The sequence below is a fragment of the Mesoplodon bidens genome, assembly GCF_964165515.1.
Source record: "Mesoplodon bidens genome assembly, chromosome: 18".
NCBI classification, from domain to species: Eukaryota; Metazoa; Chordata; class Mammalia; order Artiodactyla; family Ziphiidae; genus Mesoplodon; species Mesoplodon bidens.
Window position 1 is genome coordinate 47,045,975 of NC_138175.1, and position 14,945 is coordinate 47,060,919.

A 14,945-nucleotide genomic window follows, 5' to 3' on the forward strand; every position below is an offset into this window, starting at 1 on the left:
CTTAGCTCAGCGACAGTTCCGTATTAGTACATAGAAGTTGATCTCATTCTTTTTAGCAGTCAGAGAATAGTCCATTTTATCCTCAGAGGTCATTAGGTTTAAGCATTTATGGAGACCAGAGATCTTGAGAAGGAAAAAGATCAGAGATGCACAAGCCCAGTTTGTTTTGTTTTGTTTTGTTTTGTTTTAACCTGAAATTAACGCCATTGTAAATTATTGCTTAAAATTTTCAATTTAGAAAATACATTGGGGGACTTCCCTGGTGGTGCAGTGGTTAAGAATCCACCTGCCAATGCAGGGGACACGGGTTTGATCCCTGGTCCAGGAAGATCCCACATGCCGCGGAGCAACTAAGCCCGTGTGCCACAACTACTGAGCCTGTGCTCTAGAGGCCGCAAGCCACAACTACTGAGCCAACACGCCACAACTACTGAAGCCCGCATGCCCTAGAGCCCACGAGCCACAACTACTGAGCCCACGTGCTGCAACTACTGAAGCCTGCGTTCTCTGGGGCCTGCCCACCACAACAAAGAGTAGCCCCCACTCACCACAGCTAGAGAAAGCCTGCACGCAGCAACGAAGACCCAACGTAGCCAAAAATAAATTTAAAAAAAGAAAATACATTGGAAAATTCTTTCAGAAGAAAGCGAATAAGGGCAAAAGTGATCAGTTTGACTCTCCAAACTGAATTTCATCATACTTTTTCTCTTTAGACATGTCCCAGCAGCCCACTAACAGTGTCAGCCATGTGGAACTTGCAGTGGATAGATAGGTGCAGAGTTGAGGGTCGGGGGAGAAGGTTCTAGCAGGATTTCTTCCAGTGAGCCAGCCTTCTGCTGTAGAATTAGGAGTCCTGGAGGTCCTGGGAGCTGGGAAGGCAATTTAGCAAATGAACCCAAACAGAGCAGGGAAGGAATAGTTATGTTCTTTTGGCTTGACTTTTTAAAGTATAGAGAGTAAAGTATTTCCTGTTTTATAAAAGTCATTTAAGCTTGTTGCAAAAGGAAAGGAGAGAGTAAGGAAGGTTAGAAGGAACGAAGATGAGTAGGGAGGTTGGCTGGTTGGTTGGAAGGAAGGTTGGTTCCATGTGATACACGTTTAACAACTAATTTGGAGTGCCTGCAATGTGGCAGGTCTTGTTCCCAACCCTGGACATAGAATACAGAAGGCTGTGAGTCAGGTAGGAGGAGTGGAACCACAAACACGAGCACACAGGACAGATCATCATGAGGTGGATACAGTGAAGAAGTAGCCCAGGATCGCGTGTTGGAACTCACCTGGGCCGGGAGGGAGCACCAGAAGGTCAAGTGGCCAGGGGAGGTGAGAAGGTGACCGTTGTGCCAAACTGGATGGATGAGAAGCCGCCACTCACAGGGAATGCTGGGGAGGGCGCTTTAGGCAGACAGAGCAGCCAGTGCAAAGGCCCTGAGGCAGGAACATGCCTGGCATATTTAAGGAACCTTGGGAAGCCTGTGTGGGAGGAGATGAGGGCTGAGACCGGGCAGGACAGATTGTTTCGGACCTCGTGGGCTGTGGTGAGGAACATTTTTAGAAAGTGAATCCCCACATATCCACCTTTGGAGCTGAGACTTTGGTAAACTTCAGTATACCAAGCTAAACTGTGTGTGAGTTTTGTTTTCTAAAAATGATTTCGCACCAGAAGTACCAGTTCTTTATTCCCATGACACATATCTGGGCGAACCTCTTCCCATGTCATGTGAACCAACTCCACTTCTCTTCAGCAGCTAGATAGTATTATTCTGTGATGCCACTGTCCCTCCCTGTGGGGCCTCGCCCTTCCCCTGCTGGCCAATTCTGTTTGCTCCATAGATAGGACCCCATGAAGTGTCCCCGCACACCTGGCACACATGGGTCCCCGTACACCTGGCACATTAAAGGACACGTTCCCAGATGTAGAACCCCCAGGGTAGAGAAAGTGCACATTTTAAAGTTTTCAGTAGGTCATTTTACACCCCTCGCAGAGGGAAGCCTCGGGGACAGCGCCCCTTTATTGCAGTGGATGAGCTGGAGGCCCGGCCTGCTCCCTCACCAGGTTGATGGGCTCAGGCACGCCCTGCGCTGAGTCACATACTCCCCTTGTGCAGAGGATTCTGGGAAATGGCCAAATCAAAAGGGAAGAGGGAGGGGTGAATCCCCTTCCAGCTCCGGGAGCAACCTGTACTCTGGGGTGTATACTTCTCTTTCTCTCTTTGTGTCTCTGTTTCTCTCTTTTGGATAGAGCGCTTTTCCTTTGCCTAAAGAGCATACTTCCCTAATAATGACAGAGCCAAAATTACCCTAGACCTGGAATTCTCATTTGAGAAGGAATACGACCTAACAAGAAAAAACTTACTGCCTTTTCTTCCTTCCTTTGTTAAAATCCCAAGGCTGGCAGCTGAGAAAATGAGAAAAAATGTAGACTTCAATACCCTCAAGAGCCCAAGATATCTTATTTCTTCCTGGGTTCAAAGATTCTTTTTCTTTCCTGAGTTACAAAATGATGAAGTCTAGGTGTCAGCTCTAGTTTTTATATTATTATTGTTGTAACACATGATTATAGCAAAATAAATTCAGACAGTTCAGAAGGGTGTTGGTATCAGATGAAAAGTAAAAATCTCATTTTTCCACCTCCTAATAAGACTCCTGCTTCCCAGAGGTAATCGTTCATAATTTCTTCCAGAATTTTTTTTCAGCACATAAAAGCATATTATTAAACCAAACGTGATTATGTTCCACATACTGTACAGCTTTCATATGCCATCTCTATGGTACAAACGTGACAGCCAAGCGTGATCATGACACCATGGGCTCTGAGGCCTGGTGGCCTTGGCTGGCATCCTGGCTCCTCCATTCATAGGCTGTGTGACTTTGGACAGTTACTTTATCTCTCTGTGCCTCAGTTTCCCACCTGTAAAATGGAGATGCTAGTAATAGTGGATCCCAGGGAGGGCTGCTGTGCAGATTTCACAGGTTAGCACACGTGGAGCCCTCGGGCTGGTGGCTCATGCCTGACGCTGCGCTCCTCTTAGCTGTCATTATTTCTTCCCTGGGGTGTAGCAACACCTCAGGTGAGGGATCTGGTTTTCACTGGGGAAGGAAAACCTGATCCCAAGGGCTGGGCCGGAATCAGAAGGCAAGAGGAGGTCTCAGGGGAAGTCCCAGGAGTGGAGGACACAGAGCCCCCAGGAGCCAGCCTTGGCCAGGAGAGGGCCAGGGAGCCGGGGATGACGGCCTGCGGAGCCAGTGGAGGGGATAGGAGCAGCAGGAGAGGACTGTGTGCAGCTCCGGGTGCCGGGCAGCCTCAGGTAAACAGTTACAAGAGCAGCTCTCATTCCCCCATTGTCTGTTCTGTGAGGCACTGGCCAAGTGCTTTGCAGCAAACCCCAAAATGCTATAAGGTCAGCGTGTTTTCCAGATGAGCAAACCAAAGATCAGAGAGGTGGTGTGACTTGCCCAGGGTCCCACAGCAGGAACAGGTGCAGGTACCTCATGTCTAGATCCTCCCAGCCACCCCGTGATGCGTGAGTTGTCTTACCCCATGTGGTGGATGAGGAAACCAAAGTTAGGGAGATCTGGTGCCAGGCCCTGGAGTACTCAGACCAGGGGTCTGCTGCCTTTGGCCCTGCACTTGCACAAAGGGACTGGTCCCTTTAGGGGATTCTCCCTCTGAGGGACCCCAGCCCTCTTCTGTGGTTGGAACCCCTGGTCCAGGCCACCCCAGTCTCCCACCTGAACAACTGCTTCCCTTCCTCACTGTCTCCCTGCTTCCATGAGGGTCACTTTTCTGTCTGAGACCCTTGTAAAATGCACATCAGGACCTAGCACTCACCAGATCAGAGGCTCCCTAGATGCAACCCCAAGTCCCCTCTGTAGCTCATAAGTTCCAGAACATCTGCCCCAGCACCTCCCAGGCCTTCACCTCCTCCCCCTCAGCTACTCATCTCCCCGCCACTCCGCAAACTCACCGAGCCTGTTCCCACCTCACAGCCCAATACTTGCTGTTCCCTCTGCCCTGTGCCCTCTTCTACAATACCAGGTGGATTCCTGCCTTCCTCTCTCCAAGTTTCTGCTCCGATGTCATCCCCTCAGAAAAGCCAGCCTCCATCCCCAGCGATCCCTATCCATTTACCCAGCTTTATTTCTCTTCAGAATACCTCTCTCTGCCTCACATTATGGGGTCCCTGTCTTTGTTCGTTTATTCATTGTCAGTCTCTCTGACTGGAGTCAGCTTCACATTCACCGCTGTATCCCCCCCCTTCCCCCGCCGAGAACACGCATGGCACAGGGTAGGTTCCCAGGCAGCGTCTGTGGGATGAGCGAGTGGAGAGAATAAACCAAGCCTCTCCTCTGCCCCACTTTCACCAGATGTTGTGGAGAAGCTGCGGTCACTCGCCCAGTGGCGGCCAGCCTTCCTGGGTCAGGACAACCTTGAGAAGCAGCTTGAGCCTCCCGAGACCCCTCTGACCTTGACCATGCCCCTCTCATTCCAGGCAGGTGGACAGCAGCACCAAAAACGTCTTTGGGCAGCCGCGGTTGAGGGCCTCCCTCCGAGACCTCCGCTCTCCCCGGAAGAACTACAAGTCCACCATCGAGGACGACCTGAAGAAACTCATCATCATGGACAACCTGGCACCCGAGCAGGAGAGAGACGCCAGAGTACGTAGAGGCTGCCCCGCCCCTGCCCCGCTACACACACACACAATCAGACAGGCTGGTGGGGGAGGAGGACTGCCTCTGCCTGCCCACCGCCTCTGCCCGCGGCACCTGCCAGCCTGTTTGGGTGCGTGGCTCCGCAGCCAGGAGTCAGGACGTCGAGCTGGTCAGGGGCAGGATCACAGCGTGAGCCAGCCTGGAAGGTTTGCAGGGGATTTATCCCCACCGTAGCTCACGCGACTGGACCGGGATGCTCTTACTGGCTCTCACGTCCTTCTCGTGGAGCCCAGGGTGGAAGCAGCCCCCACCCCTCCCTGGACCACAGGACCAGGAGTGCAGGAGCAGGGCCCAGGGGGCATTTAGGCTCTTGTGACCCAGGGGTGGGGGTGGGGCCAAAACAGCAGGCGTCCTCAGTCCCTTCACACATCCCCTGCTTCTTTTCCCTCTTGTCCCTGCCTCCCTCTTGTTGGCTGTGAGCTCTCTGGTGGGGACCTGGGTGGCAGCACTCTCTCCAGGGTTCCCTCCCACCAGCCTGAGCTCTGGGGGAAGCCAGCACTCTGTCCCGCGTGGTCCCCACCAATGATTGGCTCTCAGGCTCCAGCTCAGGTCACCCTGCCTTCCCTGACCTCACCTGGAGCTGGAGGGTGGGGTCGGCCCTCCAGAATAAGGTGGGCTGCAGAGGTGGGGAGGAGGAATCCCCAGGAGAAAATTGGAGTACGTTGACCAAAAAGGGAGCAGAAATGGATGCTGGTTGGGTAAAGACCGCAGACATCCAGGACGGGAAGAAGCCTCTGAGGATGGCGACCCTGGCTGGGCCTGGCCGTGACCACGCCTGGCGTCCCGCCTCCCATCCCTGTCTTGGCAGCAGTCGCCACAGAAGAGCCTGCAGCGGACGCTGTCAGACGAGAGCCTGTGCAGTGGGCGTCGGGAGCCCAGCTTTGCCAACCCTGCTGGCCTGGAGCCGGGCCTGCCCAGCGACGTGCTCTTCACCAGCACCTGCGCCTTCCCCTCCAGCACGCTGCCCGCCCGCCGCCAGCACCAGCACGCCCACCCACCCGGCGGCCCCAGCACCGTCCCTGCCACCGGCAACGGCTTCCCAGAGAAGAAATGTGAGCCCGGGCACCCAGGAGCTGGTTGAGGGTGAGGGGGTGGGAAGCAGGGGCCACGAGCACACAGATCACCTAGAGGTCAAAGGCTGGGGGTCATCAGTGTCAGAGTCAGCTGACGGAGGGAACCGAAGTGCATGGGAGCTTCAGGGGGCCCTGATGACTGAGCACCGGGTGTCACCCACAGAGCAAGGGGTTGTTGGCCAAGCATCAGGGGTCTCCTGGGGGTCACCAAGGAATGGTGGCACCCAAGGATTGGGGTCATCTGAGACCAGAGAGAGGGCGTTAGTCTCTCTAGGTGTCTCCAGACTGGAGAGCTCATCACTAGGGTCCTGAGGATCAAGGGTTTCTATTAGCTGCCCCCCTTCCCAGCTCCGTGTTCCAGCACCAAGCAAATCGCCTCGTGAATATTTATTTACGTAAGTGACGTCCCCCAGGCCTGCAGCTCTTGAAGGGAAGGGGGTACAGGGGTGTGACCAGCATCAGCAAATAATTACTGAAGGGGGCGCTGTGCACACGGCCCCCATCAAAAAGCTCTGCACTGTCTGGGGTTGGCCGTGCCTTCAGCCCACCCTGTAATCCCTTATCCACAACCCCAAAGGCTCTGAAACTGAAAGGCAAAGCAGAAGTTTGGGCCAAGCTCACTGGGCAGCAGTGCTCGACCTGAATGGATGTGAGGCTGTTTATGGTCCTTCTTTACCCCACTTGGTATGAACAAGCAGTTGCTTCGTTGAGGAGCGCTAGTGTGTTGAGTAGGGGCACTGCCGACCTTTCTGGGTGTGTACGTATAGATAGCGCATCGTCCTGTATCAAATTCCAACAGATCTTGACTTCAGAGATGTGTCCACCCCAAGGGTTTCAGCTGAGGGCCTGTGCCCCTGTAGCATCTAGATGGAACCCTTTTGTACGTTGCAGGGGATGGGTTGGAGGAGGCTCTGGGACTTTTTTGCGGGGTTCTATCTCCCCCCTTAAAATTCTTCCATGGCTCCCCATTAACCTAGTATCTCGGTCCGTACTCCTTGCCCTGGTGTTGTGCCCCATGGGGGGCCCCACCTCAGTCCTTCCGCTTCACAGTACCCTCCCTTGGATCCTTCTGTCCCCAACTCTTTCGCCTCAGGGCATTCCACATGGCTGGTCCCTCTGCTGGCCATGCTCTTCCCCTAACCCTGTTCTTTTTTTTTTTTTTCGGTACTCGGGCCTCTCACCGTTGTGGCCTCTCCCGTTGCGGAGCACAGGCTCCAGACGCGCAGGCTCAGCGGCCATGGCTCACGGGCCCAGCCGCTCTGCGGCATGGGGGATCTTCCCGGACCGGGGCACGAACCCGCGTCCCCTGCATCGGCAGGCGGACTCTCAACCACTGCGCCACCAGGGAAGCCCCTAACCCTGTTCTTGATAACTAACTCCTGCTTCTCCTTCAGGGCTTTGCTCAGTTATTGCTCTGGAGGCCTCCCTTAAGCTCCAGCCTGGGTCATCCCTCCCATCTTAAACTCCAGAGCACCCGGCCTGCCCCTCCATTGCCTTCGTTCCACAGATGTTTCTTGAGCACCTGCTCTGGGCCAGGCTCTGCTCTAGGCAGTAGGCACACAGCGGGAGCACGTCAGAGGGGCTTGTGGGGCTGAGCTTCTTGGCAGTTCCTCTTGCTTCCCTCAGCTTCACTCTGTGTCTCCTTCATTTGCATCTTGCCTATACTGCCCTGTCCGTGCTGAAGGCAGGGCCTGGCACATAGTAGGCATTTGACACGTCGTGAGGAGAAGGCAAGAGAGGGGCCGGGGCAGGGGTAATATGCACAGAGATCACAGACCCACACGAGGCAGACAGAATGCCCCTGACTAGCTCTGCCTCGTCCTTTCAGTCTCAACTAAGATGCCGCTGCCAGGACTTCCCTGGCAGTCCAGTGGTTAAGACTTCGCCTTCTAGTGCAGGGGGTGCGGGTTCGATCCCTGGTCGGGGAGCTAAGATCCCACATGCCTTTGGGGCAAAAAAAACAAAAAAATAAAACAGAGGCAATATTTTGACACATTCAACAAAGACTTGAAAAATGGTCTGCATCAGGGACTTCCCTGGTAGCGCAGTGATTAAGAATCCACCTGCCAGTGCAGGGGACACGGGTTCAACCCCTGGTCCAGGAAGATCCCACATGCCGTGGAGCAGCTAAGCCTGTGCATCACAACTACTGAGTCTGCACTCTAGAGCCCGCGAGCCACAACTACTGAGCCTGCGTGCCATAACTCCTGAATCCCGTGTGCCTAGAGCCCTGCTCCGCAACAAGAGAAGCCACCGCAATGAGAAGCCCGTGCACCACAACGAAGAGTAGCCCCCGCTCGCCGCAACTAGAGAAAGCCCGCATGCAGCAACAAACACCCAACACAGCCAAAAAGAAATAAATTATTTTTTTAAAAACTGGCCCAGGGCTTCCCTGGTGGCGCAGTGGTTGAAAGTCCGCCTGACAATGCAGGGGACGCGGGTTCGTGCCCCGGTCTGGGGAGATCCCACATGCCGCGGAGCGGCTGGGCCTGTGAGCCATGGCCACTGAGCCTGCGCGTCCGGAGCCTGTGCTCCACAACGGGAGAGGCCACAGCAGTGAGAGGCCCGTGTACCGCAAAAAAAAAAAACTGGCCCGCATCAAAAAAAAAAAAAAAAAAAAAGATGCTGCTGCCTCCAGGAAGTCCTCCTTCCCCAACCAGGCTGCCAGGCTGAGTCAGGTGCCTCCTCTGGGCCCCCACAGCCCCCTGGCTTGCTCCCATCCCATCCTGCCCACTCTGCCTTATGTTTTCCCATCACAGCCCCACTCACTCTGGGCTGTCACTGTGTGGGAATGAGTCTATCTCCCCTGTTGGACTGGGGGCTCCCTAAGAGCCGGGTCCAGGTTGTCTGGGTCCCTACGGGGACCACAGCCCAGGGCCCTCTGTCTCATGGAGCACACACATATACCTCTCTTTGCCCGTCTAACTCCCCTGTCCCCCTGGACCACAGAGAGTCCCATCTGGCCTCAGTGTGGCCGGGGGCCCTGGGCCTGTCCACCTCTCCATGCCTGCTCGAGAGCCCTTCCCAAGCCACGTCGGGGCTGAAGAGATGCCGTCAGCCCAGGCCTGGGCTTCACGGATGAAGGGCTCTCCATGCCAAGGAGCCTCTCACAGCAGCGCCCGCTGATAGCTTGCTTGGCTGTGGCAGCTGCTCCCGCGACCCTCACCCGCTCAGTAGTGAGATGCTAGGAGGCTGGAGATGGAGAGCGTGGAGGTCAAGGGCTCGGCGTCCTTCCTGCCCTCATTCATCCCCCTGAGCTTTCATTCACTGGGCAACACTTAGTAGCACCACACGTCCTGGGAGCTGGATGGCCCGAGTTTGTAGTCCAGGTCCTGAAGTCACAGCTGTAACCTCTCTGTGCCTGTAAAAACGTGGGCAAAAATAGCGCCCACTTCACTGGGTTAATCTGAGAATCAAACAAGTTCTTCATGGAAAACACTAAGCTCAATGCCTGATATGCAGTAAGTGCTGAAAAAAAACCCAGTAGCTGTTTATGTATTTTTCCGTTAGTTTGCTGTCACCAGGAGCGAGCATTCTAATCTGTCATCCGTCAGGTTTGTGCCTCTGGACTAGAGAGCAGGGTTAAAATAGGATATTAACAGGGACCCTCAACACCAGAGCCGTGTGGGGTTGGGCTTAGAGCAGGGTCAGTGTCAGACCCCGCGTGTCACAGCCAAGTGCCACCACCGGCGAGCGTGAGTCTGCATGCAAGGGAGCTTCCCGCTCTGAGTGTAGGCCGCCCCCTCTGCCTCACGGGGTCATAGCAGCACCTCCCTCCCGGCTAATTGGAGGTGGGACTGTGAGATGATCCCTGTAACACCCAGCAGGGTGCCCGGAGAGAGGACACGCTCGTTGGGGACATGGCTTTTCCTGCCTGAGTCACCTCCTGACCTCTGTGCTTCACTTTCAACCTCTCTCCCCTTCCCTTTAGGGGCTGTGAGGCCTCGGCAAGCTGAGGCGGGGGGCCTGAGCCCAGCATGGGGGACACGCTCTGTCTCTGCAGCAAATGCAGCTGTTGGTGCAGTGCTCGTGCCATCTGTCACTTCCAACACCCTGACACTCTTTCTCTGCCCAACGTGTCATACCTGAACCGACCAGGTCTCCCCCCACAGTGATCCTGCCACGTCTAAACACCATCCATACACTGAAACGCCCCACATTGTATCTGCAGCCTGGCACTCACTCCTCCACTCCAAAACTCACGTGGCCAGCGCCCCACGGGTGTCTGAGGCATCTCACACGCCCCCAGAAACTAACTTTTGATCCCACCCCCAGCCTTCCCCAGCTCCAAGATCTTGAAGTCATCCTGGAGCCTTCTCTGTCTCACGCCCACATCTACTCTCAGGAAATACTATTGACTCCACCTATAAAATAGACCCAGGATCTGTCCACTCGTCCCTGCAGCCCCACCTGGTCCTGTCCGCCCTCATCTCACTCCTGGACCATCGCAGGGGCCTCCCCACTGCCTCCCTGCTCCCCGCTCCCCCTGCCTACCATCTGTCCCCCACACGAAGCCAGAGGGACCCTCTGGACACCTGTGACAGGTCACACCCCTCCCTGCTCAGGGCCCACCTGTGGCTCCATGTCACCCAGGGGAAGAGAGAGAGTTCTCATTATGGCCCACAGGGCCTCACACAGTCCAGCACTGTCACCTGTGACTTCACCTCCCACTGCTCTCTGCCTCTCCTGTCCCAGCCACGCGGGCCCCTTCAATGTTTCTTAAACCTCTAGGCACGTTCCTGCCTCGGCTTTTTCAGCTCCCCAGAATGCTCTTCCCCCAGGTGCCCCCGCCCCGCCCCACCCCTTCCTTCAGAGCTTTGTGCAAAGGCCATCTTCTCAGCGAGGCCTCCCTCAGCACCCTAGAATCGTACCTACGTAAACATCCAACACTCCTACCCCCTTAGCCTGCTGGATGTTTTCCCTGGCATTGATCATCTAATAAATATAATGTACTTGTTTAATTATATGTAACAGGTATAACAGTTACATAATGTTACATAATTGTATGTGAAGTGTAACATAATGTGTTAATTTCTTTGTTTCTCCCACGTTGTCACTCACCCATCTCCCCTCTCCGCTGTCCCCACCCAGCCACCATCTCAGCCTCCGAGCTCTCACTGGCCGATGGGCGGGACCGGCCCCTGCGGCGCCTGGACCCAGGGATGATGCCACTGCCTGACACGGCTGCTGGCCTGGAGTGGTCCAGCCTCGTAAACGCAGCCAAGGCATACGAAGGTAGGCACCTTCCACCCAGCCCTGCCAGATCCCTACTCCCTTCTCTCTTCTGGAAGGATCCACGGAGGGTCTTGGGGCTTTGAAGGCGGACACACTCGGGTTCCAGAATGAGGGGAGCAGGGTTCACATCCTGCCCTGTCCCTTGGTCACTGTGCAGTCCTGGGCAAATGTCTTCATCTGTCTGATTCTCCCACTTACCTTATCTACAAAACTGGGATGAGACTGCACCCACTGCCTGGAGCCGCGGGGAGGAGTCTGTGTGTAAAACGTGTCAGGCACAGAACACGCTTTCAGCAGACAGTACTTTCTGTTATTATTACAGTGCAGAATTTTCATAATCCAAATTGTACTTAGACGTACTTTGGCTGCAAGTGGCAGAAAATCCAAATTAACAATGACTTAAACAAACAAGGTTTTATGCAGCAAAAATTCCTGGGGTGGGCAGTCTGGGGCTGGTATGGCACTTCCACAAACGCATTACAGCTCAAGCCCCTTCCGTGCCTGTTCTGCCATTCCTGGGGGGCCTCACCCTCACAGGCCACTAGAGCTCTGGCCATCATGTCCAGCTCTGACCAGCAAGGGAGACATCCCCTCCCTTTGAGGACTATTCCCAAAGCCTTATACTCCTCCTACACTTGCTTCCCATTGGTCAGAGTGTCACGGCCACACCTTGTTCCAGGGCAAGCTGGGGTGTGAGGCCATGTGCGAGGCTGAAATTTGTGATGTGTTATTACCAAGAAGGGGAAAGAAAAACCATGAGGGACAGCTGGCAGTCTCTGCCACTTCTCTCCCGTGTGACGTTGGGCAAGCGGCTTTACCTTTCTAAGCCTCAGTTCCCACATCTGTGAAACCGTGACAGACAAGAACATATTCTTCTGGCTCATTTTCCATCTTTTAGGCCACAGCTTTGCTGTCCCTCCTCCAGGAAGCCTTCCCTGATATCCCTTAGTCTGGATCAGGCACCTCCTCTGGGCTCCTATAGCCCTGACCCCTCTGCCTGTGCCCTTGCTTTCTAATGATGGCAAGACCCGGGGCTGTCTCAGTCGCCACTGGGTGCCCAGCATGGGTCTGGCACAGAGCAGGATCTGTTAAACCAGACCCATACGATACACATCCTCCTTATTTCCACGTGTGAGCCAGCCCACCTCTGACAGGTGGCCCTGGAGGAAGCCCCTCCCTCTTTGCTTCCATTCATTGCTTCCATCCTGTCCTGCAGCCTCTCCCCAAGCCACGGGATGAAGGCAGTCAGGCCTCTGGGGTGGGGAAGGCATGGTAGGAGGGAGAACGACAGAGAATACAAGGCCCGGCCTCACACTCCAGAACCACTGGGGAGTGGCTGCCAGGCAGTGTCCCAGCGCTGCTGTCCAGAGGCCTGATGAGCTCGGGAGTGGGGGTCACTTCCTGAAGGAGGTAACTCTGCAGCCACAGTGACATTACGGAGCATCTCCTCAGCCGGCACGTTATCACTTTACAAACATCATCTCTTCTGCTCTTCAGTGTGAGGGATGTATTAGGATCCCATTTACAGATGAGGCGACTGAGGCTCGGCTGCCACAGTCACCGGGCCAGATGGTACACTTTTCAGCATGCGCAGTTGGTTGTATGTTGGTTAAACCACAATAAGCTGTTTTTAAAACGTAAAGGGGAGGAGTGATCAGGGGAATAAAAAAAACCAAAGAGAGTGCAGGGGAAGGAACCAGAGTATGTTGAAAAGTGTGGAAACTGGCGGTGGGTTCATGAGGACCCGTGATGTTCTTTTCTCTGCTTTGGGGCCCGTTTGAAACTATTTATAGAAAAGTATTTTCGAAGAGAAGAAATATTGTATCCAAGACAGAAAACCACAGCTATAAAGGGTGTTATTTAGAGAATTGGATAAATTTCAAGATGACTATCTATTAGACAGTAATACCGTATAAATGTTAAATTTCCTGAGTACGAAGTTGTTTCGTGATTATATAGGAGCCTGTCTTTACTTTTTGGGGATGGGTAGTGAAGTACACAGAGGTGAAATACCAGGATGTTGGCAATTTACTCTCAAATGGTTAGGGAGTAAAATACACACACACACACACACACACACACACACACGCAGAAAGTAAGTGTGGCAAACCGTTAACAGTGGGTGGGTCTTGGGGAAGGGTATTTGGGTTTTCACTGTGCTGTTCTTTGAGCACAGAGATATAAAGAGCACAGAGGTGTAAAGGAGCCCGCCTTTGCCAGGTAGCGGTGCCCTCTCCCCACGGGGCGACACGCAGCCCCACCTCTGGTTGTTCACTCCCTGCACATTCCATTGTCTGGCTGTCCTAGGGCTCACTCAGCCAGCTGCTTTTTGGATGCATCAGGACTGTCGCCAGTTCTTGCCATTATAGAAGGATCACCTAATGGTCCCATCTGAAAGTGCAGGTGCTCAGGCCCCTCCCCCAGAGCCAGTCACGTGTCTGGGGTGGGACCTGGGAATCTTTGCTTTAACGGGCAGCCCCCTGGGATTTTCTTCTCTCTTCTGTATACCTGATATTCTCTGTTCCGCTTTCCTTTTTGCTTTTGAAGTTTCACATTCTCAGAACTAGGATGATGAATCCCCACGTCCTCATCACCCAGCGGTCAACCCCATCCACTTCTGGCCATTTTTCCCCCTACCATTTATTCATTGACGATACCAGGTCACTTCTGCCCAGTTTGGGTGGTCACTTCCCCACACCGCAACTTAATTTCTTTCTCTGTCCCTTGTATTTTGTGTAAGCTGGTCATCGGGTCTGGAGGCTTGCTCAGAGTCAGGACGGGTTATTGTTGTTTGTGTCCCGATTTGGTTTGGTATTTTGGCAAGAATCCATCCTACACGCCTGTGTGATCTCACCAGGGTGTGATTGGCAGTGTCCTGGAGTTTCCAGGGAGAGCTTGGTCACTGGGGGAGGGGGTGGAGTGGGGAGGAGCCGGGAGCCCTGCCGACCACCGCCCCCCTCTGCCTGGCAGTGCAAAGAGCCGTCTCGCTCTTCTCTCTCAACGACCCAGCTCTGAGCCCGGACATCCCGCCAGCACACAGTCCTGTCCACAGCCACCTGAGCCTGGAGAGGGGGCCCCCGACCCCCAGGACTACCCCTACCATGAGGTGAGGTTCTTTCCCCCACGCTGGGTGAGAGGCCGCCGGGCAGGTCACCCCACCACCCCTTGGGCAGTAGCTGGAGGAGCAACTGCCCCTCTCACCTGACAGACTTTGGACTAACCCACGTGCTGGGGCCCAGCAGGGACCAAGTCGGGGTCAGCCCTGTGATCAGCATTCAGGATTGTTTCACTGCCAACTTGGAAAATCGCTAAGTAGTGCCCCCAGTCTCCCCCTCCGCCCCCGGGCCTCTCGTCTGCCCCCTCTGTCTGCTCGCTCCTGGGTCTCCTCCTCTGCAGGTTCCTAAATTACGCACGTGTTCCCCTGACATTTACCTCTCACTCTTCCCCAGCAGGCCCCGTGTTGGGCTGTCTGGGGACACAGCGGTGATGGAGGCCCAAGCCCTGCCCTCACGAGGCTTCCGGGGGAGGGAGGAGGTCGGGGAGGCGGGCATCTCACATGTGTCATCTCACATGTAGTGCAGCAGATGCAACTGCACCAGCTTGGCAGAAAATAGAACTACAAAGAGGGAGAGAGGATGGAAATGGCATGTTTGCATGTCCGTGGATTTCAGTAGTGCATTTCACACTCATCTGCACACCTCCCCGTGCAGGGTTCTGTATACAGCAGTCGTGCACTGTACTTTATGGGCCGTTCAAGCGATTTTCTAGGGTGGTTTTGACTCTCCTGGTTTTTTGCTTCACACAGTGGCTTTAGAACTCAACCTCCACCAAAGATTGGCCCCACTATAATAGCAGAGCTGGGTGGTTACAGATAGGGCACCACGGCAGGGGTAGGAGCAGGGTGGGCGTGGAAATGCCGGGACCTCC

At 54.6% G+C, this 14,945-nt stretch overlaps 1 protein-coding gene across 13 annotated transcripts in view; it reads left to right on the forward strand.

The window, feature by feature from the left end:
- The window catches only part of SIPA1L3 (signal induced proliferation associated 1 like 3), a 238,906-nt gene that overhangs the window by 219,422 nt on the left and 4,539 nt on the right, over positions 1–14,945 (forward strand). For 9 of the 13 annotated variants that reach the window (XM_081217046.1, XM_081217058.1, XM_081217050.1 and 6 more), the window contains 4 exons: positions 4,491–4,656; positions 5,519–5,762; positions 10,875–11,018; positions 13,989–14,124. In XM_081217046.1, the coding sequence (XP_081073172.1) occupies positions 4,491–4,656; positions 5,519–5,762; positions 10,875–11,018; positions 13,989–14,124 (690 nt within the window). The remainder of the gene's footprint in view (positions 1–4,490; positions 4,657–5,518; positions 5,763–10,874; positions 11,019–13,988; positions 14,125–14,945) is intronic. The other 4 variants (XM_081217051.1, XM_081217055.1, XM_081217057.1 and 1 more) reach the window with 2 other exon arrangements.